The sequence below is a fragment of the Rhea pennata genome, unplaced genomic scaffold, assembly GCF_028389875.1.
Source record: "Rhea pennata isolate bPtePen1 unplaced genomic scaffold, bPtePen1.pri scaffold_33, whole genome shotgun sequence".
NCBI lineage: Eukaryota > Metazoa > Chordata > Aves > Rheiformes > Rheidae > Rhea > Rhea pennata.
The window spans coordinates 699,285-723,889 of NW_026907680.1; the positions used below are offsets into that span (position 1 = coordinate 699,285).

At 58.4% G+C, this 24,605-nt stretch overlaps 1 protein-coding gene across 1 annotated transcript; it reads right to left on the reverse strand.

Moving 5' to 3' along the window:
• Positions 1–2,742: 2,742 nt before the first annotated feature.
• Positions 2,743–24,348, reverse strand: LOC134154667 (uncharacterized). The gene is made up of 18 exons (XM_062601347.1): positions 24,294–24,348; positions 22,512–22,661; positions 22,295–22,410; positions 22,096–22,204; positions 21,841–21,957; positions 21,659–21,726; positions 21,503–21,598; positions 21,191–21,382; positions 20,967–21,069; positions 20,690–20,831; positions 20,425–20,608; positions 20,213–20,312; positions 20,010–20,128; positions 19,838–19,875; positions 19,455–19,567; positions 19,287–19,353; positions 6,672–6,757; positions 2,743–2,852 (listed from the first exon to the last, which is right to left on the reverse strand). Exons 1-18 carry the CDS (start codon positions 24,346–24,348, stop codon positions 2,743–2,745), a joined length of 1,965 nt encoding a protein of 654 aa, XP_062457331.1.
• Positions 24,349–24,605: the final 257 nt, after the last annotated feature.

Sequence of the window (24,605 nt, forward strand, 5' to 3'; positions counted from 1 at the left end):
CTCGTCCACTTCATTCCCAGGCCACTCAGTAGGTGCTCCACCTTCTGATGATGGCTTCCTCCCGCCTGGCACTGCCTTCTGGGCAGAGCACTCTGGGGTGCCTAGGAATGGACTGCAAATACACACCACGGGGAGGTGGCATGAGCACAGGGGCAGTAGGGTCCCCATTTCAGCCTGACAAGTTGGGCACCTGCTTCTACCGCAGAAGGCAGTTCTGTAGCAGAAGCACGTGGGTCCCCCTCACTGGGGTCACATCAACAGAAACGGGGATCACCCCCTAACAAAACACCCAGGGCTGCAGATCATGCCTGAAGGAGAGCTCTGGACACAACCACAGTGAAAATTTCTCTCCATGCAGGAAGGCGAGCAGCAGGGTCATCTGGCAGGACAGGCTCCCAGGCACAGCATTACGCGCTGTGCTGCCGACTACATTAGCCACTGCCCCATGGCCCCAAGGACTCTGTGTTCCGGGATGGGCAATGGATTGCTGCTGGGCACCCAGTGACAAAGACAGAGAAAGGCATCAAGGCAGTCCAGAATAAAGCTCTTGCGTGGTGGGAGACAGCATAAATCTTGGCTTAGGGCCTCCAACAGACCCTGTATGAAGGCAGAGCCACTGGGATGCAGCCGCTGGGAAGTCTTGCTCCCAAAGCACTTTCAGAGCAGCCTCCCCCAGCCCTGGCACTGCAGCCCTATCAAACCTGTGCTGAGAGGCTGCTGCCTTCGTCAGTCAGGGGAAAAGAAGCAAGGCAAAGTACTCACGTTGGAAAAATACTTGGAAGAGCACAAGGGGCCTCAGTCTCACTCCTCTGGCTGGCTTCGAGGACTGAGTCCCTCATCTCCAGCATCTGCAAAGGTGAGAAACACCGGTGAGATGCTGCCAAGGAAAGAATCTTGCTGCTGGCAAAGGCAGCTAAAGTTTCCACTACTCAGAAAAGAAGAAGCTGCCTCTCAGAAACTCTGAAATACCCATCATTGTTGCTCACAGCAGCCCCTCCATTCCACACAAGACCAGCTGTAGGAGAATATAGGCAAAAGTCTAAAAGCTCTGGCAGGATTATGTCCAGGGCAAGCACAAAGAGGCTAATCCAGCAGAGCATTGGGAAGTCAAGGCAGGCAAGTGCAGGGGAAGGCAGCTCACTAAACTCTAGGGCAATGTGCAGGGCAGTCCTGCTAGGGAGGATGAGAGAGGGCAGTGGGGGTTACGGCAGCTCTGTTTTCCCAGAAGGGAAGGTTCTTTCTCAGCCTCTGCTCTGACCCTTCCCTGTCAGTGCTCTTTTACCCTGAAGGGAAGCCCAGCAAGGCTGAACATCCCTTTCCTGTTTGAACCAAGCATCTGAATAATCACACCGCTGAACAGAATCTCTCCATCTGCTATAGCAGAAAGGCCCAGCAGTTCCACGGCCACTAGAGCGAGGGCCCCAGAGGCTCTGCTGGGAGAGGTTAATGGAGAGTGAAGGAGTCATGAGAGATGCACTGCAGAAGTAGAGCACAAGCAGCGCCTTTGACAGCTAACCCCGGGGACAGTCAGGCAGGGCCCAGAGGAACCCATGGGAAGGGCTCTTGTCCAGCCAGTGCCCACACCACGATGCTTTGGCAGAAAGCAAGCTGCCAAAAGAAGGACCTCCATCAGGAGCACCTACCTCTCTTGACTTCTGATAGCCAGTCTCGGGCCAGCCAGCTCCTGCTCTGGCTTCTGGCAGCTGCTTCCTCCAGCCCAGTAAATCCTCCTTTGCAGAGCTAGGCTGAATTGCTGGCAGCATGCTGCAAATACACACCGTGGGGAAGTGTGACACAGAGACTCCCCACCACCCAACCACCCAGGGCTGCACAGCGTGCCCGAGGGAAAGCTCTGGGTGCCCACATCAAGACTTTTTCTCCAGGCACCAAGGAGAGCAGCAGGGTCAGCTCCAAGGACAGGCTCCAGGACACACCATTACCCACTGTCCTGAGCACTCCAGTAGCCACTGCTGTGTGGCCCCCAAGGACAAGCTTTCTTGGAAGCTTCAGAAATGGAACCGGGAATAACTGCTCTGTCCCTTGCAGTCCTTCCGTCTTCAGGCACTCATGTCCCTCCTTCCCATCCTCTTCAAAGTGCCCAAACAACTCGCCCTTGCCTCTAAGGGCTGCCTGAGCCATGGCCACACCCTCTCGAGCCTGCTGCTCGCCACCCCTGACTGCTGCCTGGAAATGACCTTCCTTCCTCCTTGCTGCTGGCAGTCAAAGGAAGGGCATTGCCCAAGGGGAAACACCACAGCTTTGGGGAGATATTCACCCAAGGCATCCTCCCCTCCAGCAGCATTCCCTGCACACCCCTCTTGCACCTCGCACCAGTTGAGCTTTTCCACTTAGCTCCTCACAAGGCCTGACAAGGGCATGCAGACTCTTCCTCAGCCTCCAAAATTGCCCTGAGACACCCAGCCCTGCTCTCCACAGAGGAGCAGCATTCTCCTTACTTTCATCTATGGGCTAGGGGAAAAGGCCCTCCTCTTCCCGAAGGACCAATTACATTGAGTTGCCCAAAGATCTGGAAGCTGGAAGCAGAGGCAGCGGGGGCAGAAAGCCAAGAGCAGGCTCTGCCAGGCACTTGCTCTTGTCTGCCCAACCAGCGAGGGAGGCCTAGTCCTCGTGGCAGAGCTTAAAAGGCATTCAGAGCTCCTCAGGACCTTGTGTCCAAGGGAAACATCACCCTCCAAGACACACAAGGCTACAGGGTCACCCTCCGCCATTCCCCCAAGTGTCTCACCTGCCTCGAGGCTCTTCCTCCACCATGCCTTCCTCCACATTGGTAGCCACCACTTTGGATTCAGGCTGCCTCTCTCGCTGGAGGAGGCGCTGGCCAGATACATGCTCTGCAATCAGAAGGGAAGAAAACACACAGTCAAGCCAAAGGCTGTGCTTTGGAAATGTGTAGGAGAAACACAGAAGGCAAGGGCAGAACGAATTGCTTTGAAGGTGGAAGGAAGTCTTGGCACAAGTGAGCAGATTGTCGACTCCCCATCAGGGCTGAGCTGCCTTGCCTCTAGTGCCTCATGCTAGGCGAGCCACGGTGCTGCAGCCTTGGCTCCAATGCCCTGCCAAGGACCAACAAAGGAGAAGGTGCAAAGCCCAGCCAGGCATCAGCCACTCCATTACCTTCCTTGCTGCTGGCAACATCTAGTCCCTTCTCTTCTTCCCACGTGGGCTTCACAGCTCCCACAGATGGTCTTGGAGGGGCACTCTCAAGCACATACCTGTAAACCAGAAAAAGATACCACTCGCAAGGAAGGGCCCCGCATTTCCTTTGCTGCTTCTGTGAATTCTGGGCGTGCAGGCACATTGCGAAGCTGATACAAACAGCAGCCTTTCCCAAAGGGGGAATATGCAGGACAGGTCATCTCCTGCAGGACTCCCTCAGGAAGTGCAGGGACCCAGCATCCTGCCTGCAGGGCCACCAGCTTCCTCCTCACACTGCTCCAGGCCTTCCCTCTACCCCTGGGGAGAGAGCTCCTTCTCAGCTTTCCAAAGCAAACCCTCCAGGTCAACACTGCAGCCTGTCTGACAGCTCCTGAGCAGGCTCCTGTGCAGGCACATCAGACAAGGCCCCTTTCCTCCAGCTTTCCACCCTCTTAGGAAATTCTAATCTAGACCTCCACAGCCCTTGCAATCCCTCCCAAGCTCAGGGCAGAGCATCTGCAAAGAACAGCCTCCATTCCTGGGCCCCTAGTGCAACAAAGGCCTTCACAAGGTGGGAGCCAGCACAGAGCTCAGCAGAACCCCCACACAGAGCCCAAGCAAAGCCAGGGCATGGCTGAAGCACACGGGGATCCAACTCCTCAGAAGACTTGCTCTGCAAGCACATCCTGAGCAGCCTTCACTAGCTCTGGCAACACACCTCGACCAAACCTGTAGTGAGGAGCTGCTCTTTGGGTGAGCCAGGAACTCAGGTGGAAAGGAGCAAACCAAAGTACTCACGTTGGAAAGACAATGAGAGAGCCAGAATGGATCAGGGAAGCCGCTGTTTGGGTGCTTGCGAGAACTGAATGCCTCATCTCTGGCATCTGCAAAGGGCAGAGACATGGGTGAGATGCTACGAAGAAAAGGACCTTGCTGCCCACAAGGGCAGACCATGTTTCCACTAATCAGAGAAGAAGCTGCCACTCAGAAAGAGGGAAACACCCCTCGCTCTTGCTCACAGCCATCCCCACCTCCATTCTACAGACCAGCAGGTGCGGAATAATACAGGCAGATGGCCAGAAACACTGGCAGGCTTCTGTCAAGGGCAAGAGCCAAGAGGCTGATGCAGGAGAGCACTTGTTGCATAGTGGAGAAGTCAAGGGAGGCAAACAGAGGCCTTCTGCACCAGAAAGCCCAGGCTGAATGACACGGCTGCACTGGAGACCTGGGCAAAGGCCCTGGCTTGCAATGACTTTGTCTGTGACAAACCCCGAGAGTCTTCTGCAACTTGAGGAGCAGCTGTTGGACGCACTGCCCCACAATCCCAAACATGGCCAGAGGAGGCCTGGAGACAAATGGGATCCTAACACAAAGACCCCAAGGAAAGGCTGACTTTCTGGAAGACTTCTGGAGGAAGCCTAGCAGGAAAGAACTCCCAGGACCTGGCAGTGGGGGGAAAGCGGTTGCTTTGGACTTGGCCAGGCTTGCAAAGGGGTGAGAAGGAGAGCTGTGGAAAAAGGCAGACTTACATCCAGAAGAGCTTTGAGCAGCTGTGGGGAGGCATTCAGCCTGCGCAGAAAGCCTCTGTAAAACCACATTGTCACCTCTTTGCCTTCAATGAGAAGCACGCCAATGCCCTTGAAAAGAAGGGCCACGTTCTTCCCATTGGCCAGGCAGCAAGACAGAAGGTACACGGTCTCCTCCACGCAGGCCGCCACTGTTTTCCAAGGCACGGAGATGGCCACGGCTACGTGAGGATACTTGAGGGTCTCAGCTTTCCTGCGCCCTAGGCAACAAGCAAAGAGCAGCCCAGTCACGGACGGAGCCCTTCAGCAGGCTCCCACACAGTGCTGGGCGCCTGAAGGTCTTGCGGCAGCATGGAGCTGCAGAGCTCTCTGCTTTAACCCCCACAAAAGCCCCCACAGGAGGCTCCTGTCAGCCCTCCCTGACCCAGATTCAAAGCACTCTGCAGCCTCCTGGGCCAAGTTTACCGCAGGGCTTCCTTCCCTGCACAGACACCAAGAGCAAGCCCTGGCCACCTCCTGGGAGCGGGAGGCAGGAGGGCAGGCCAAGCAGAGCAGCAAGGGGGCCAGCTGCCAGCAGAAGGCAGTGCACAGAGGAATGGTGCCGGCACTCAGGCCATGCCAGCTTTGACGAGCCTTAGCTGTGCCATGTCACGCTGGCTCCAAAGGAGGAGGAAAACACATGGGCTGCACAACAGCCTTCCACGCTGCCTCTTAATCCATCGGTGTTAGGAAGCAATAGGAAGGACTTGTCCTTTTGAGCAGACGGCTGCTGTGGCATCAACGGGGAACAACAGTGGCAACTACACGGCACTGGAAGCAGCAGCCACAAAAGCCCCACTATGGAGCCACGTGTTCGAGCCAGTGCAAGAGAGAGACACACCGAGAGACTCTCGTTGGATTCTGCATTATAATGTTGTGATAATCAAAACACCCTGAAGCTCTGCTCAGCACCCGGGGCAGCAAGTCTCAATTTCTAACAGCCCCTGGGAAACAGCAGAGAGCCACAGCCCCGCGATGTCCCCAGGGGAAGCCGAGGTTTCAGTCTGCCTTCTTACCAGCAACAGAGGCCTCCTCGTGGCTGAGGCCGTGAAGATCCACAAGGTTGCTTGAGAGGCGAAATGCGGGTCTCTGAACAGTCAGAGGACTTTTCTTTCCAGCAACGACTTGTTTTGTAGCAACACTGAAGTTGCCAAGGGGAATAATTCTCACATCCTGCAGCCAGAGAAGTAGAGAGAAGCCTTAGAAGCATGGGAGACAGACAAAGAGAGAGTTGTTCTCCAAGCATGGCCACGGTGCTAGGTGCCCTGCCCATGGCTGGCATGCAAAGGGGCAAGACAGAGCCTTCTGGAAAGCTTGGCGGAAGCCCTGGAGAACTCCCTGAGAAGGCCATTCCCCATAGTTTCCTCCCCCTCCTCCTCAGCCTCCAAAGGCAACGTTGCCGCCCCTCCAGCACACGAAGAAAAGGCTTTCCCAGAACGGCTCTCTTTCTGGCCTTGCACTCTGCCAGGATCTCCAGAGAGGGCCCAGAAAGCCTCCCACCCTTCCAGCAACCACAGCTGCACTGCACATTGGGCACCTCCCTTTTGGGAGAAGTCGGTCTGGGGCACAGCTGTCATTTGCAGCATGCTTCTGCAGGGAAGTTGCTTCTGCTTGGAGAGGAGGGGCAGGACTATTGCGGCCCATGGCCCCGAGGGGTCAGTGCTGCTGCCAGCATGGGTATGGGAGGGGAGGGAGAGGATGGCACACCCACCTTGTTCAGCACCAGCTTCTCCTGGATGTAGTTGGAGACACCCTCCCAGATGGGCACGGCCACTGCAAAGCAAGGCAAAGACACGTCATGCCCCCTGCACCACAAGGCACCATCAGCGGAGGACCCTTGGGGCACCCCCAGCCTGCCCAGGCTCCCCAAAGCCCCCGGGCATCTACAGCCCATCTTGGCGCTCAGCCTCTCGACAGCGATCCTGGGCAAGGAGGTCGCGAAGGCCTTACCCCGCAGGGGGATGACGGGCACCCGCTGCTCACGCTGCGTGGCGCGGCACTTGTGGGGCTGCCGTGACCCCCGCACTGGGGAGGTCCTGGGGCAGGGATAACCCCACCGGGGGACCGGCTGGGCTGGGTGCTGCGGCTGCACTCAGCCAGGCCATGGCCCCATGCTGGAAACCTGGCTGCGAGGGGAGGGGGGCAGTGGGGCACTGCACCAGCCTCCACCCATGGCGACACAGCACAGGCTGCGGCTCCTGCTGCCCCCAGTGCAAGGAAGTGCTGAGAACGGACCGATGGCAGGGAAACCTCCAGCAAGGCCTTGGCAGGCAGCAAAGCCCTGGCTCAGTGCCGAAGGAGAAGTTTCTTCCTGCCAGGCGTGGGCAGCTGGTGCATCCTGCCTCTGGGAATGTCCCCCAGAGCCCCCAGATGATGCCACACACGGGTCTGTGTCTCTCCACATTGCCCAGGGAGAGCTCGCAGGCTCTTGCGCATGCCCTGGATCACCTCTGGCACCTCTGGTGTCACCCAGTGTTTCCACGGCAGCAGCTGACTCCCACCTTCCACCACCTTGGACTGGAAATGGGAGGGGGGACAAGGAGCTCGCACACTTCTGTGCACCTCTTTTGGGCACACGGCAGCTTAAGCAGGATGAATCCCACAACCGTCCTGGGGGTTGGTGGCGTGCATGGGATGGAGGTGTCTGCCCCACCACCTGGAGGGCTTCTCCCCAAAGAAATGAGGGGCCCAGGCTGACTCAGCTCACTCACTCCCCGAAGCCTGGGGAAATGACTTCCCTGCTGGGTGCAGGAGCAGCTCCTCTGCCAGGAGCCGCAGTGCTGAGGGCACTGCCTGCCCGTGCTGAGCTGAGCTGAGACAAAACGGAGGGAAGCTCCGGACGCTCAGGAGGGAGGCAGCAGCTGAGAGCTCCTTCTGGCAGAAATGGGCAGAGCCCTTCCAGTGGGAAGTCTCTGGCTGCAGGGCAGTGCTGCTGAGCTGCTCGCGGGGTCCTGGAGACCTCGCGCAGGTGATGGTTGAGGCCATCTTTCCAGAGAGCTCTCTCGGTGGAGCAGCTGGTGCTTTAGGGCAGGGACTTGCTGCCACAGTGTCCGAGGGACAGGGCGGCACGGCTTCCTTCTGCCGGGGAGGGTGTAGGGCTGTGCGAGCAGGGCGTGCGTGCAGCCAGGTGTGCCCAGGGCTGTGCCTGAGAGCAGTGTCCTGGGAGGTCAGGGTGCCCAGGGCCATGCCTCTGCCACCTGCCTTGGTCAGCACTCAGCCCGCCTGGGCAACTGCCTGCAGCGCTGCGTGGAGAAGCCATGGTGGGAAGTAGCAGCCCACAGAAGGGCAGGATCTTGCTGTCCCAGATCAGAGGCTGTGTGGGGCAAGGCTGCTCAGAGCTGCTGCTCAGCCCCAGGAACTTGCCCGGAGGAAAGTCAAGGCAGGGACCACTCCACAGGGAAGGAGGTTTCCTGAGTGTTGGCTTTCTGTTCCACGCTGTTGTTTTGGGGGAAGGGAAAAGGAGGTGCCAAGGCTGGAGAAGAGCTGGAGACTGGGGAGGCTGCTGAGGGGTCAGCAGGTCTGTGGGGAAGCTCAGAAAGTGCTTTTGCCCCTGCTCTGCCCACGCACAGCAGCAGCAGCAGCAGCAGCTCTGCTGGCCCCAGGAGCCTTTGTGGCAGCTGCTCCTTGGCACCTGCCAAGAGGTGGGTGCCCCAAGGCAGTGCCCTGCTGCCGGGAGGGCTCTCTGGGGCACAGCGAAGTGCCCCAGAAGTGGGCTGGGGTCTGTTGGCTAAGGCAGGCAATAGACATGGGAGAGGGCATTTGGTGCTGGCAGGAAAAGCAGCAGGCGGTGGAGCCATGGTGCGAGAAGGGGAGGAAGGCAGAACAGAAGTGCGGTGGGAGGGAGAATTAGGGAATTTAGCTCTCTTCTCCTCCATTGCAGATGTTTTCCTCCCAGAAAACCCCACATGGCCTCTGCCAGCCCGCAGAGCCTCTGCCCCACAGGCCCCAGGGCCAGGCCAGGCACTGCCTTCTCTGCAGACAGACCTCTGGCTGAGGAGAGAGTCCGATTCCAACGAGATGTTACTCCAGCCTAGGCCTCTCTTGCAAAGGCTGGAGCAGCAGCAAGTACATGGAGGTTCTGCTTGCAAACTGCAGCTCACTAAGTGCTTGAGGTCAGTGTTCTGAGAGCTGCTGGTGCTTCAGCACAGTCTTTCTAGCACAGGCTGGAACAACAGCAAGTAGGTGCAGAACAGCCAAAAATGCACTGATTGCCCCAACAGGGTCTTCTTCCAGCAGCCTGGGGCCTGGGAGCTTCCTCAGCCAGACGCAGGAGACACAAAGCCTTTGCCTGCTTGGTCCTTCCAGAAGCACACCCCCACCTTGGCCTGAAAGCACACCGTCAACCTGTGGCAGGGCCAGATGCAGCTCCTTGCTTGGCTTCTCTCTTCCTCTTCAAAGCACTTCTGCTGGGCTTCTTCTCACCTCCGCAGGGCAAGGAGATGTGGCTTTCAGCGACCTCTCTCTTGCCTCTCCTTCCTGACCAAGAGCTGTTAGCTCACAGCCTGCCCCGGTGCATGCAAAGTTCAGATGTGGTCATTTACTCCCCAAGAGGCCTTACTCCTCCTGCAGCAAATACCCTCTGGCACTTTATTGCCCAGCCATTCCCTGTGCTTTGGTCCTTCTGTAGCTCTTATTTGGGGAGCCTATAACATGGAGAGGAATGAGTGGTTCTGGTTTTGGTTTGTTTGAAAAGATTGATCCCTACCAGAAGCAAGCAAGGCAGAAAGACATCTTGGGCTGGCTTTTTCCTCCAGACCACGTTTGTCACAGCAGAGAGTCAGCTGCCCGTATGGGAGCATGATTTGGATCGGAAAAGGGTACGGGAACTCCTCATCACAAAGGCCTTAAGCCATACTGGGGAGCCAAAGTCCTCAGGTAAAGCCCACAATTTTCTCAGCCTGGTCTTCAAGTACGGCCTCAGAACACAAGTGGGCCTCTTGGCATGCTGGGCTGCCACCTTCAGCAGGAGCTCTCCTGGACGGGCTGAGTTCTTGCTTTTCTCTTTACTCATACAATTTCAAGAAGAAAACAAGAACTCCCCACCAGTGTCCCCGGCCACACTGAGATGACTGTGGCTCCTAATGGCTCCATTCGCAGAAGGGCCCAGGAAGAGTCTGCATAGGTATTGTCAGAGAAGGAAAGCTCCTCAGATCCATTGGAGATGTGGGCCTTCCACTCGTGTATGCAGTGTGCTTCCCAGGCTCTGACAAAGGAAAGGGATGGGCGGAGGAGGAGGGCAAACTGGTTCCTCTGGAGTCCCTGCTTTGTGACAGGACCTATTTCAAAGCACGGAGATCATCAGAGAGGTCCTTTTTGCTCCAGGATCTTTTCCTCACCCAGCACTGTGATTTGTTTCTCTACAGCTTTCAACATTTGCTGGCGTGTCCACAAACCTATTGCCTAACACTAGCATTTTTGAATGTCATCCCGTGCTGACTGGGAGCAATGTCATTTATTGGCTTCTGAGACTATCTGATTGTGCTAGATGCAGGAAGACACTGAGGGTCTTCTTGGTTGGTTTACATAGTCCTGTAGAGGAGTTTCCCTGGAAAAAAAGGAAGTTTCGACAGGGCAAGTGGTACCCGTGTGTGTGTTTGTGTATGCATATACATCTCCATCGAGAAGGCTCAGCAGAAAGCGGCTAAAAGATTTGTCCTCCATAAAACTGCCTTTCTGAGCTGTGAAGGAAGATGGGATGCTTGGAGACAGAGAGACCTGCAGGGGTCCAGGTTGGCCAATGGTGTAAGTAGATATGGTCAGTGGGTTTTCTGAAAACGTGTGGGGCATATCACAGAATCACAGAATGGGTAAGGTTGGAAGGGACCTCAGGGGATCATCTAGTCCTACCTCCCTGCTCAAGCAGGGTCACCTCGACCATGTTAGACAGGGTTGCATCTGGGCAGGGTCTGAATCTCTCCAGAGGAGGAGACTCCACAATGTCTCTGGGAAACCTCTCCCAGTGCTCGGTCACTCTCACAGGAAAGAAATTCCTCCTCATATTGAGGCGGAGCTTCCGCTGGTTCAGTTTGTGCCCGTTGCCTCTTGTCCTGTTGCGTGGCACTAGTGAAAAGAGTTCGGCCCCATCCCTTTGATGGGGATATCCAGTGGAATTTCCTTCACTCTCTTTCAAGAGCATGTTGAGTGATAATCAAACACAAAAAATCAAATGTCTTCCTCTGTGTGGGCCCCTTTCATTTTGAGTTCCTCTGAGGGCTTTACATCTCTCTACATTTTTGCACCGTCCACTCCCATGTACTATTTATTTCCACAAACGCTTTGGGCTACGTGTGCTGAAAAACTAACACTGGGTTTTTTTTTTCCCCCTCTCCCAGGTGCAGGTGAAGTTGGAAGTACATGTGTTGGCTTCCATGCATCTACTGAAGGATCTGCAGCAAATGCCACTTTCCAGGGCAGTACAGAGGCATTGTGATATTCTGAGCAGAAAGGATGTGACCGGCACAAAATACAATGCAATGCTGGTGAAAAATATTTGCTTTACACAGCACGGTAATGGTTTCCCACTAAGTGGTCTGGCTGTGAGAAATCCTTGCAGCAGTCTGAACCTAAACTCCAAGGGGTTTCAAAAACTGCCAGGCACACTGCACTTCCCTCTAACAAGCCTGCAGGGATATGGAGCATGTCTGGCACAGTAAAGTCCATGTCCCTTCTCGTGCGAGTAACCAACTGGCTAACCTTTCTTCTGCAGCTTGATGGAGCTGCCTAAGTATTTTGTATGGAAGCACACGTGTGGTCTTGCTCAAGTCAGGTGCTGCCTTTTAGCCAAAGCAGTCCCTCTGCTCCCTTCCATTCTCTTCCGGCTACAGACATGTAGCATTTTTAGCGTTCTCTTAGCACTGAGCACATTGCTCCTGGATCTGTTCTGTGTCCCCTACTTCAGTCCTCCTGCACTGGAAAACCCTCCAGTGCAGCCCAGCATGGCCACTGGCAGGCACAAGGCTTTGATGCTGAGTGTGAGGGCACTTGTGCCTTGCACCCGGGAGCGTCGCGGCAGGAAAATGGTGTCAGTGCTGACAGGGAGGTGATTCCAGCCCCACCCACCTGGAAGCCAGGAGGAGGAACCTTGCTGCTGCTTCTGCTAGTGAGCTCACTTGTGCCTCAAGACCTGAGAGGCCACCAGTGGCCACAAAGCTGCTGTTAGTGCCTGGGAAGGAGCAACCAGCCTGGGGAGGCAGCAGGGGTGTTGGCAAGCTCAGTGCAGGAGAGGAGAGCAGCAGGTGTTGTGCAGCTGCCTCCAGGAGGGCTCCACGCTGTCTCCCATTGCTTCTTCAACAATGTCCTGATGAAGCAGGGACTTGGTGTGTAACCAGGGAGGGGTGCTGATACCTGGCCGTGCTGGAGAGGAGCTTTTCAGAGAAGGACCTGGGGGTTGTGGTGGGCACCAAGCTGACCATGAACCAGCAATGTGCTCTGGTGGCAAAGAGCAGCCATGGTATCCTGGGCTGCATCAGGAAGAGCATTGCCAGCAGGTGGAGGCAGGTGATCCTTCCCCTCTGCTCAGCACTGGTGAGGCCGCACCTGGAGAGCTTGGTCCACCAGCACAAGAGAAACATGGACCTACTGCAGTGAGTCCAACCACAAAGAAGACTAAGGGCCTGGAGCATCTCCTGTATGAGGAGAGACAGAGATAGCTGGGCCTGTTCAGTGTGTAAGGGGAGAAGGCTCAGGGCAATTTGAATGTACAGAAGTACCTGATGGGGACATGGCATAAAGAAGACAGAGACAGATTCTTCTGTGACAGCCAGTGGCAGGATGGGAGGCAACAGGCACATGTAGAAATACAAGAAATTCCATTGAAATGTAAGAAAAGATTTTCTGCTGCAAGAGCGATGGAAGACTGGACCAAGTTGCTCAGCAGGACTATGAGTCTCCATCCTTGCTGGTGCTCAAAACCCAACTGGACACAGTCTCAGTCAGCATGCTCCAGGTATACCTCCAGGTATAAAAGAAAAGAGGGTGGAGGCAGATGTTCTCCAGGGGTGCTTTCCAACTTCAGCAATGCGTTGATTCAGTGATTTGGTGATGCTGCCATTTGTGAAGTCACTTGTGAGCTGCCTAGAGGAACTTTGCTTCTCCATGGAAGAACTCCTCTGTATCACAGAGCAGTCAGTGCCTCGGCAAATTACTTCTCAAGGACTTCAGCGAGGCGTGGGGGCTTTTTCTTCAGGGCCTCGTACAGGCGATCCTTGCACCAGGGAGTCCAGCTCGGCATCAGCCTGAACAGCTCACGCATCATGGTGTGGGATGTTTTCTCCGCCAGAATTCTTTGGTATTGCTCAAAGTCCAGAATGTCCCCGAGCAGGAGGTCCAGGACACCTTTCACTTCTACAACGCGTTCAGTCAGCTCCACTCGGTGCCTATCAACAAAGTGTTCCCCTGGGGAGGCCAGAAGCAAAGGGTTAGTCATCTGTGGACACACTGGTGCTCTTTCAGCTGCTTCACAGGTCATGGAGCAGCAGCCACTTCAGAGAGGGGTTTGCCTGAGCTAGCACGACCCAAGGAGGAAATGAACGGCACCACGGAGCACCCAGTCCTCTCTGTTGTTAGTGGGTGATGGCAGCATCTAGCCGAAAGCAGAGGCTCGTGTGAATGTCTAATTCAAACTGGGGCTGTGCTGGGGCCAATGCTGTGTTTTAGAGTGGGTGTTTGAGCCCCTGCCCCTGGTTTTGAGGCATTTTCCCCCAAAAGTCTCACCTGTCACTGCCAACATTTGAACAGATTCTTTGGGGATTTGTTCTCTGCCCCTAAAGCCTGTGGGACAGCAAAACAGAAAAGAAATGAGAGGGGAAGCAATGGGAGGGAGCTCCAATCTTGCATGGTCAATGGGGCGCTGCAGAAGGGAAGGACAGAGCAGACACCTTTCCAAAGGAGGCTCCTTCCCTTAGGAGACTAGGACTCCCAGGCCACCTCCCAGCCTTGCTGGTGACCCTTTCTCATGGCTGCTCCCATCTCCACTGAGCCAGTGCCATCAAGTGACAGCACAGCTAATTACAGCCCTATCAGAGACCACCACAGCTGCGCAGTGTGAACTGGCCATGGGAAATGCTGGAGCTATGGATGATGTACGATGAGCACCTCTGACAGGGAGGAGACATCCCATCACCTGGTTCAACCTGTATGTCTTGCTGGGAACTCACTGCATTGGAGTTTTAAGCTAATTTCAGACAGTGTCATGGCAAATACGTTCAATCGAGCTCATCACCCTTGGCTTGTTCTGCAGCAACCATGCACACGTCAACATGGCTGCCCCACAAACACGCCGACACGCACATGCCAACGACACAGCTGGGCCTTTCACAGACAAAGACACACACACGGCAGCCCCACGCACACCCATGTGCAGGGCAATGGGGACCACTGGGGCAACATCCCCCCTGCTCCCCCCCACCCCAGGGGTCCAGGCACTCCTCTGCCCCCCTGCACCCCAGGGGCCCAGGCATCTGGGCACTCTCCTGCCCGCCTCTACCCGAGGGGCCCAGGTGTCCGGGCACCTCTCTTCTGCCCACTACGCGAGCGGCCCAGGCGTACGGGCATCCCTCTGCCCCGCCCTGACTCCAGGGCCCAGGCATCCGGACACCCCATTGCCTCCCCCTACCCCAGGGGCCCAGGCGTCTGGGCCCCTCCTTCCACGTGCCCAGGAAGTCCCCATCCCTTCCCACGTCAGGGGCCCAGGTGTCCGAGCACCCCCCCTCCCCACCACCCCCGTTACCTGAGCGCCGGCTCGGACGCCTGGGCCCCTCGCCGCGCCCCCTTCCCTCCCCCAGGCCCAGCGATGCCGCTGCCGCCCCGCGCCGGGAACTGCAATCCCAGCAGGCAGCGCGGCCGCCGAGCCCCGCCCCCTCCCTGGCGCCTCGCGGGAGCAGCCGCTGTGAGGAGGAGCCTTCCTGGCCCCGAGCCCCGGCTGCTCCGCTCCGCTCCTCAGGCCTCCCCAGAGCTGCCGCGCTGCAGGCGGGCGAGCGCGCCGCACACCCCGCCAAGAGCCACCCGGCCTGGGGCAGCTGGTTTAATTCAGCACACAAGAACTTCCTGGGTGCTCGCGCGGCTCACAAGCAGAGCTGCTGCTGCTGCTGCCGCCGCTGCCGCCGTTGTGGCTGCTGCTGTGGCCACCGCCGCTGCCCCCGGGGCTCCCACTGCCGCTTCCCCTCTGTCTGACATGTGGTCTTCGACTGCGCCTGCCCCTGGGGCTGCCGCTGTGCCCGCCACCGGGGCTTCCACTGCTGCTGCCACCGCCAGTGGATCTGCTGCTGTCCCCGCCACTGGAGCTTCCACTGCCGCTGCCGCTCTGTCTGACACTGGCACTGGAGCTGCCGCTGTGCCTGCAGCTGGAGCTTCCACTGCCACTGCCAGTGAGGCTGCTGCTGACACTGGGGCTGTCGCTCTGTCTGACAGTGGGTTTCCCAGTGCCACTGGGGCTCCCGGTGGGGCTGCCGCTCTGTCTGCCACTGGGGCTCCCACTGCCACTGCCAGTGGGGCTGCTGCCGGCACTGTGGCTGCCACTGATGCTGCCACTGCCCCTGCCACTGCTGCTCTGTCTTCTGTTGCCACCGGGTCTGCCGCTGACACTGCCACTGCTGCTGCTCTTTCTCCTGCTTGTCCCTGTCTCCGCCCATGGCTCTTCTTCCCCCTGGAGAAGGAGGCAGAAAGGAACAGGCTGTGCCCTCCTGCGGCAGAAAGGCCAAGGCCGTCCTGCTAGGGAGGACAGGGGTGCGCAGTGGGGGCCAGAGCCGGTCTCTTTTCCCGCAAGGGAAAGGCCTGTTCCCTAACTCTTCCCGTGAGCCTTCCTGTCAGCACCCTTCTGCCCTGAAGGGAAGCCCAGCAAGGCTGAACATCCCTTGCTTGTTCACACCAAAGATCTAACTCATCACACAGCGGAAGAGAAACTCTCCATCTTCTAGCGTGGAAACGCCCTGCAGTTCCACAGCCACCAAGCAGAGAGCCCCAGAGGCTTTGTTGGGTTGCTCACAGAGAGCGCTGGAGAGGCAGATACATTGCAGAAGTAGAGCACAGCTGGCATCTCTGAAAACAAAGCCCTGCACAAAGCCTTCCAGGGCCCAGCAGGCCTCTTGTACAGCCAGCGCCCATAGCACAAGGCCTGGGCAGAGAGCAGGCTGGCACATGAAGGGCCTCAATGAGGAGCACTTACCACTCCAGACCTCTGACGGCCCTCGCTCAGAGGACATGCACTAGTGCTCGGGCTTCTCTCCGTTCCTTCTTCCTGCCCGCTGCTGCACTCTGTGCAGAGCACTCTGAGGTGACTGGCACCGGCCTGCAAATACACACCGCGGAGAGGTGATATGAGCACAGGGAGAGTAGGGTCCCCACCTGGCCCTCACCAGCTTCACACCTGCTCCTGCAGCAGAAGGCAATTCTGCAGCAGAAGCACAGGGCTCCCACTGACTGGGGCCACATCAGTGCATCACCTCCCACCAAAGCACCTGGGGCTGCACGTCATGCCTGAAGGAGAGCTCCAGGAGCCCAAGGGAGACTCTCTCCAGGCAGTGAGGAGAGCAGCAGGGTCATCTGCAAGGACAGGCTCTGAAACACATCATTACCTGCTGTCCTGCCAACTACAAGACTGCTCCGTGGCCCCAAAGGCTCTGTGTTCAGGGGTGGGCAACGGATTATTGCTGGGCACCCAGTGTCAAAGAAGCAGAAAGGCATCAAGCATTTACACACAAAGCCCTTAGCAGGTGGACAACATCACAGAGTTCTGCAGAACCCTATCCTCACCCACAGAGCCCAGATGAAGGCAGAGCATGCCTGCAGGCAGGTGGGACCCAGCCGCTGGAAAGACTTGTTCCCAAAGCACTTTCAGAGCAGCCTCCCCCAGCCCTGGCAATGCAGCCCTAACAAACCTGTGCGGAGAGGCTGCTGCCTTTGTCAGGCAGGGGGAAAGAAAGAAGGGAAAGTACTCACATTGGAAAAATACTTGGAAGAGGTTCAAGGGACACAATCGAAGCTGCTTTAGTGGCTGTCAGGATTGAATCCCTGCGTATTTTCATCTGCAAAGGTGAGAAAGAGAGGTGAGATGCTGCCAAGGAAAGGCTCTTGCTGCTGGCAAGGGCAGCCCATGTTTCCATGCTACAGAGAAGAAGCTGCCTCTCAGAACTGCAGAAATACCCGTTGCTCTTGCTCACAGCAGCCCCTCCATTCCACACAAGAGCAGCTGCAGGGGAATATGGGCAAAGAGCTAAATGATCTGGCAGGCTTTTGTCCAGGGAAGAGCCAAAAGGCTGATCCAGGACAGAATGGAGAGAAGAGAGAGGCAAGCACAGGGGAAGGCAGCTCACTAAACTCTAGGGCAATGTGCAGGGCAGTCCTGCTAGGGAGGACAGGAGGGCTCTGTGGGGGCTATGGCAGCTCTGTTTTCGCAGAAGGGAAGGTTCTTCCCCAGCCTCTGCTCTGAGCCTTCCCGGGAGCCTTCCTGTCAGCACCCTTTTACCCTGAAGGGAAGCCCAGCAAAAGCCTCTGCTCCTTAGGAAAACAGCCCTGCTCTGGCAAAGGTAGCAACACGCTGACATCATGGAAGGTTTTCTTTTTAAAAGGCAGATTTGCTCTTAGAAAGGAGAAACTAGTACTTTAAGACAGCCTTGTTTGAAGATGATGGAGCCAGGCCTCCAGCAACAGCAGTGGCAGCCGAAGCCAAGCAGGAGCCCGGGCAAGCAAAGCCTGGAGTAATTTATCCTCCTTCTAGCTATGTGGCAGAGCTAGGCCCCAAAGCAGCAAAGGTCCCCCAGCTCGTGTGCGCCAGCAGGAACCTTGAATCGTTCAAATAGTCAAGATGCACAAAAGCATTGCCTTACCTAGCAGCAAGCCCTCAAACCAGAGCTGCATGCTCTCCAGCGCTGCCTCTGAAAACAAGTCAGTTGTGGGGTGAAGCAGCAAGGCGCTTTACTCAGCCTTCAAACACTTGTCCCCATGCTGCAGCAGCCACCCCAGGGCTCTGGGAGGGGAGGGATGACCTGCCCCACACACAGGCTTAGAGGCTGCTGTGTGTTCATGCACACATGATTTTGGCTTTGCACTGTTAGCAGCACCCCACCACCACCACCCTGAAGATGGCTGCAGCTTATTTTGGGGGATGCTTTTGAAGACAGAAAGGTGCCTCCCATCACTAGGAAAGATTTGTATCACCTTTTATCAGCAAAGCAAGTCACTGACTGTTGCTCTGTAACGTTCGCAGCCCTGATGTGTAACACAGGCTATGACGCATGGCTAGAGCTCTGCCAGCAAAACACTTGAAGACAGCAGGGTGGCTCTACTGAAGAGGTGAGCTATGAGCAGTTGATGGATGCACCAGCAGCTGCTGCTGGAGGAGAGGGCCACTCTCCAGGCTCACAGCACTTGCTGCCCATTAAAGCTCCAGTGAGCAGAAGAGGTTTGGGTGCAGGTAGATGGGTACCATGTCATGGTGAGCTAGTGGTAAATAGGTACCTTGCAAAGTCTTCCCCAAGACCTGGTCCCCTCCCACCTCTGCAACACTGAATATGGTGCAGTTCAAGTGTTGAAGACAGAATTAAGAAACTATGACAGAGGGAGAATGAAGCCAGACATGTGCCCTGGCACCAGAGTGAGAGCCTGACACCTTTCCTCTCTGCTTTGATCCTGCCTTAACACAACAGCGGTGTGGCTGTATTCCAGCTTAGGCTGTCCCTTGTAGGATGACCTCGTAAGGCCACCGGACTAAGGAAGACAGGCAGCAAACCATTGCCCATCCCGGAACAGAGTCCCTGGGGCCACGGAGCAGTGGCTAATGTAGCTGGCAGCACAGCACGTAATGCTGTGCCTTGGAGCCTGTCCTGGCAGATGACCCTGCTGCTCGCCTTCCTGCATGGAGAGAAATTTTTGCTCTGGTTCTGTCCAGAGCTCTACTTTGGGCATAACGTGCAGCCCTGGGTGTTTTGTTAGGGGGTGATCCCCATTCCTGTGGATGTGACCCCAGTCAGTGGGACCCACGTGCTTCTGCTACAGAACTGCCTTCTGCGGCAGAAGCAGGTGCCCAACTTGTCAGGCTGAAATGGGGACCCTACTCCCCCTGTGCTCATGCCACCTCCCCGCGGTGTGTATTTGCAGTCCATTCCTAGGCACCCCAGAGTGCTCTGCCCAGAAGGCAGTGCCAGGCGGGAGGAAGCCATCTTCAGAAGGTGGAGCACCTACTGAGTGGCCTGGAATGAAGTGGACGAGAATGCCAGAGCAGTAAGTGTCACTGCTGGGGGCCCTTCTTTTCCAGCGTGCTTCCTGCAAAAGCCTTGTGCTATGGGCGCTGGCTTGCAAGAGCCCTTCCCATGGGTTCACTGAGCCCTGCCCAACATCGCCCAGTCCTGCCTTCAAAGGCAGCAGTGGTGAATGTAGTTTTGGAATACACACGCTGTTGCACCTTGCTCTCCGTGAACACACCAGCAGAGCCTCTGGGGCCCTCCTGCTGGTGGCACTGGAAGTGCTGGGCCTTTCTGTGATAGAAAGTGAAGAGCGAGTGAAGAGTTTCTGCTCAGCTCTGTGATAATTCAGATGCTTGTTTCAAGCAGGAAAGGGATGTTCAGCATGGACAGCAGGAGGATGACCAGTGCCCTCCACCGAGACCAGTGGACCACGGTGCTGTGGTGGTGGCCGGGCCCTGGGGGAAAGGAGCAGGGAGGAATCAGAAACCCCACGTGAGCCTCCCAGCGTGGGAAGGGGAGCAGGGGACTCGCCGAGCGGAGCCGGGGTGGCACTCACTGTGACAGTCGCTGATGTGGATGTCATAGATGTGCAAGTGAGTTTTCAGGGTGAAGAAGAGGCCGATGAGGTAGGCGGCAGGGAGCAGCAGGGACACTGTGTACACCAGGGGCCTGCGGGACACGGCGCTCAGCCCCACGTGAGAGCCCTTTGGAGGCCCCGGCGTTCCCCTGCACCCCACAGAGCTGAGGACACCGGTGGCTGTCCCCGGACAGAGGGAGATGGACGCAGCGTGGTCCAGCCCTGGGACCAGACAGGCACAGCGGTGCCATCCCCAGGAGGGGGGACGCCCTGCCCGCGACCAGGCAGCTCCCTGAGGACCTGTGAGCCAACCACGAAGTGCCACCCTGACACGGGGACCGGGTCCACCCCAGAACACTCACTGGACGTGGCTGTAGTAGAGCATGCCGTTGTTCTGCACCTGCAACGGAGAGCCCATCAGCGGGGCGAGCGCCATGGCCGTGCCCTGGGCACCCTGCAGTGCCCTTTGCGGGCCGCCGGCGAGGAGCCGGGCGGGCTACGGGTGCCCATGGGTGCCGCGGTTTGGGGGCTTACCAGGTCGAAGTGGCAGCTCTTGCAGAGGTAGTGGCCCAGCGCGTTCTGGGTGACGTTGTGGCACTCGCCGCACACCAGCCTCCCATACACCTTGGAGAAGAGCATCGGGGCGAAGACGCCTGCTGGCAGGAGAGGTGGAAGTGGGCGCCAGGCCACGGCACGGGACATCCTCCCCCCACTGGCACTGCCGCTGGGGCACTCACCTCCCACGGAGAGGAAGAGCAGGGCCGAGCTGACACCCGCCGAGCGGCTGTTGAACCTCTGCTCCTGGTGCCGGATGCCTCCTATGACCGTGCACAAGCCCTCGGAGAGAACGTGGCTGTCAGTGTGACCTCGGCGAGGAGGTCCTCTCCTCCTCCCACGCTGGAGGACGGGGGCTTTCGTGACACAAGCGCCTCCTCCCCGCCGGGCTCACCGGGACCAGGAGGACGCAGCCCACCAGGGTGCCCGTCAGCTCCGCCTTGACGATCTCCTCATAGCACTTGCTGCCCTTATGGGCGCCCTTGATGAGCGCCGTGATGTAGAAGGTGAGCTCCGTGATGGAGCCGAACGTGGCGTTCACCACCGCCCCCACCGCGACGTTGCTCTGCGCCGAGATGCTGCGGGGATGGGAAGCGCAGAGGGTCAACGGGGCGGGAAGCAGCGCCGCGGGGTGGCCCCGGCACCAGGCAGCTGCTCACCTGGCGATGGCCATGCCGATGTAGTAGGAGAGGGGCATGATGGAGAGCAGCGCCAGGGCGAACTTCACGGGCGAGCTCGTCAGCCGGTTGCGCCCGTCCACGTAGCCCAGCACCAGCGTCACCACCACCAGCAGCAGCAGGTCTGCTGCAGCCGTCAAGAACGTGTCCGAAGTGGGGGGGGGAGGGCGGTGGTTTTTGAGGGGTGGTACCTCAAGGAGGTGCCCAGTTGACGTGTCCCCGCGTACACACAAAAAGGAAGTGGCAGGGAAAAGGACACTGACAGCGAAGACGTTGATGCCGTCCACGGCGTACTTGTAGTAGTAGGCGTTGACGGCGCGGTAGCAGCACTTGATCACCTCCGCCTCCAGCGGCACGTTCGTGTGCAGCGGCGGCAGCGGGGCGATGGAAACCAAGCGGGTGACACCGGTCTGGGTGTCCCCCCTGCCAAAAGCCAGCCCATCGAGGGGGGACCCTCCACTCCCAGCACCAGGGGCCACCCACCATGCGCGGGCGCCAGACGCGCACCCACTCCGGGGGTGGCAGCAGCACCCGGTGGGCCGTGCGGGTGCTCATCTTGGCGACGGAGATGAGGAAGAAGAGGAGCCAGGCGACGAAGCAGACGAGCCCGTGGGCCAGTGCCAGCGCCGGGTAGCCCAGGCAGAGCCACACGGCGGCGGCGGCGGCAGCGCGTTGCTGCAAGGACGGCCCGGTGGCGGCAGTTTTTTAGGGTGGAAAAACCCGAACGGGAGCAGCCGGGCTCCCAAAGAGCCGCCCCTCGGGCCCCGTCCAGCACCTCCCGCGCCGGGCGCTCACCCGGTAGCCGGGGTCCGCGGGGCACCAGCGGCCGGGCGCTGGGCCGCCGAGCAGGGCCGAGGTCTCCCGGGTGCCGTCGGCCTCCGCGGCGGGACCCTGGCGGAGAGTGAGGAGGGGCTGGCGGGGACGGACGTACGGATGGCACCCGGCCGTTACCTCCACCCGCTGGATCACTTTGCTGAAGGGCCAGAGGAAGTAGCCGCCCAGGTCCCTGCAGAGCCGCCCTGCGGGGACAGCGGCATCGAGACGCGGGGCAGGACCCCGACGCGCACGTCCCGTCTCCCACCACGACAGCCCGGCCCGGTCGCACCGGGGACGGGCACCTGGGGAAGACTCACCGTAAGGAGCCCCCACGACGGTGAGGAACATCTCGGCGGCCACCAGGACGTAGAGGAGCGCCAGCCACCAGCCGAAGAGCAGCGCGTAGAGGACGCTGTCCAACGTCACCGTGGAGCCTGCAGACAGCGACCGGCCCCTCCGCTGCTCCGCCAGCCGCTTCGCCACGTGCACAGCGGAGGAGGGGGGGTGTTAACCGGGCTCCCTCCTCCCAACAGGGTTTTGCCGCGAACCCTAGAGCCTCAGCGGCCGCCCACCTCCAAAGCCACGGATGACGCTCAGGTTGGAGTAGAGCTCCTTCCTGATCTCCGAGCGGTCCTCCCAGGGCCGGGCAGTCGCGTGGCTCTTCCACTTCTTGAAGCCGAACTGCAGAGAGGAGAAGGTCGCGGCCAAAGAAAAGACCCCCTCCCCTCCCGCACAGCAGGATGGGCATGGGCCGCGGGGGGACGGACCCACCTTGACGTCGTTGGAGAGCTTGTTGGCCTCCACTGCGCTCTCGGCCGTCAGCGTGGTCTTTGCCCCGCAGCTCTCGCACGCTGGCACCTCGTTCAAGTGCTGCTGGTGGGTGACGACTGCGGGCGAGAGGCGAGCGGGTGCGGACGCTGGCACAGGGACCCCCTGCGCGGACCCCCCTCGCCGCTGCCGCCGCCGGGCTCCCTACCAGGCAGGATGCGGAGGGCGAGGATGCGGGGGGCAAGGATGCCGTGGGGGTGGGAGGCCAAGGGCAGGTCGCCATGCGGGTCGTTAATGGCGGCGCAGCGGCGGTCGCAGGGCGAGCCCCACCGCGGGCCCTCGCCCCGCACCTCCGGCTCCCCGGCAGCGGCTGCAAGAGAGGCAGCGGCCAGGACGGGCCGGGCCAGGCTGAGCCGCGCCAAGCCGAGCCTGGGAGGCGCCGCGCGTTCGTCCTCTTGCGGCCCTGGCGCCGCACCGGAGCCCCTGCTTCCCCCCCCCCCGAAAAAAACCCCACCCCCTTCCCAGGCTCATGCACTCCAGCACCCGCTGCAGCCCAACCCAGGAGGGACCCCCGCACACTGTGCAAATCGTCCCCCAGGTGCAACACCCCCGCCATGGAAAGCCACCCCCCCCCAGTGCAATGTCCAGGATCCCTCCCCGTGGGTGCAACACCCAGAAGGGACCTTCCTCCCCTCCCCCCCCATGCAATGCCCCCCCGTGGAAAGCCCCCCAGTGCAAGGCTCAGGACCCCTCCCATTGGGTGCAGCACCCTGAAGGGACCCAGAGGCAGCGGCAGTGGAAGCCCCACTGCAAAAGAGAACGGCAGCCCCAGTGTCAGTAGCAGGCAGCGTAGCAGTGGCAGCGGGAGCCCCGGTGGCAGACAGAGCGGCAGCCCCAGTGTCAATGGCAGTGGCACTGGAAGCCCCAGTGGCAGAGACAGCGGCAGCCCCAGTGGCAGCGGCAGTGGCACTGGAAGCCCCACTGTAAGACACAGTGGCAGCCCCAGTGTCAATGGCAGTGGCACTGGAAGCCCCACTGTAAGACACTGCAGCAGCCCCAGTGTCAATGGCAGTGGCACTGGAAGCCCCACTGTAAGACACAGTGGCAGCCCCAGTGTCAATGGCAGGGGCACTGGAAACCCCACTGTCAAACACAGTGGCAGCCCCAGTGGCACTGGAAGCCCCAGTGTCAGACCAAGTGGCAGCGGCAGTGGCAGTGCCGGACACAGCGGCAGCGGAACTGGAAGCCCCAGTGGCAGACGCAGCAGCAGATCCACTGGCGGTGGCAGCGTCACTGGAAGCCCCAGTGGCGGGTACAGCGGCAGCCCAAGTGCCAGCGGCAAACACAGCGGCAGTGACAGTGGGAGCTGCAATGTTGGACACAGCGGGAAACCCGCTCGTAGCAGCAGTGGCAGCGGAAGATCCAATGCTGGACTCAACAGCAGCCCCACTGGCAGTGGCAGCGGCACACGAAGACCCAGTGTCAGAAAGACCAACAGCAGCAGTGGGAGCCCCAGGGGCAGCGGCAGTGGCCACAGCAGCAGCCACAACGGCAGCAGCAGCAGCAGCAGCACTGCTTGTGAGCCACGCGAGCACCCAGGAAGTTCTCTGCAGCTGAATTAAACCAACTGCCCCAAGTTGGGTGGCTCTTGGCTGGGTGTGTGGTGAGCTCGTCCGTTTGCAGCGTGGGCGCTTTGGAGAGGATATAAAGTTAGGGGAGTGGAGTTTACAAGGTAATTTTTATTGGTAATTAATGAAGGAATTAAATAGGACACTTCACACCCCAAACTGAGAGAAGAAATAAAAACTTCCATGCCAAGTCCCACATCATTACATTGGTCTGAAAAGAGGAAGTTGCAAAAACTACCTCTGCTACTTGAAAAGCAGCTCTTCTCCCTGCTGTGACTGTAGTTCAAACCTCTTAATTGACGGGGTATCTGACACCGCCGACGCTTGACCCAGCTAACGGAAACGTTTTAAAGTCAGTATGGTTGACCACATACCTTTGACCCTTTCAACCAAATACTCTTGGTTCGCTGCAATATCCAAATACTGCATTATAGCGTACAGAGTTGGCATGACTGGAGCTTTAACAAGCGCTGCTTGTTTCAGATTGCTGACGCTGGCTTCTGCATGCGACAAGAGCCAGCACGACATCTGCATCCACGACAGAAATTTGAACATTCTCCCTTACAAGACGTTAACAAATGCAATGTTACAAGGAGGAACTGGCTTTTTTGTCTCACTATTTACTAAGGTAACTTACTAAGATAATTTACTAAGATTTATACAAAGTTAACAGCTTATCCAATACT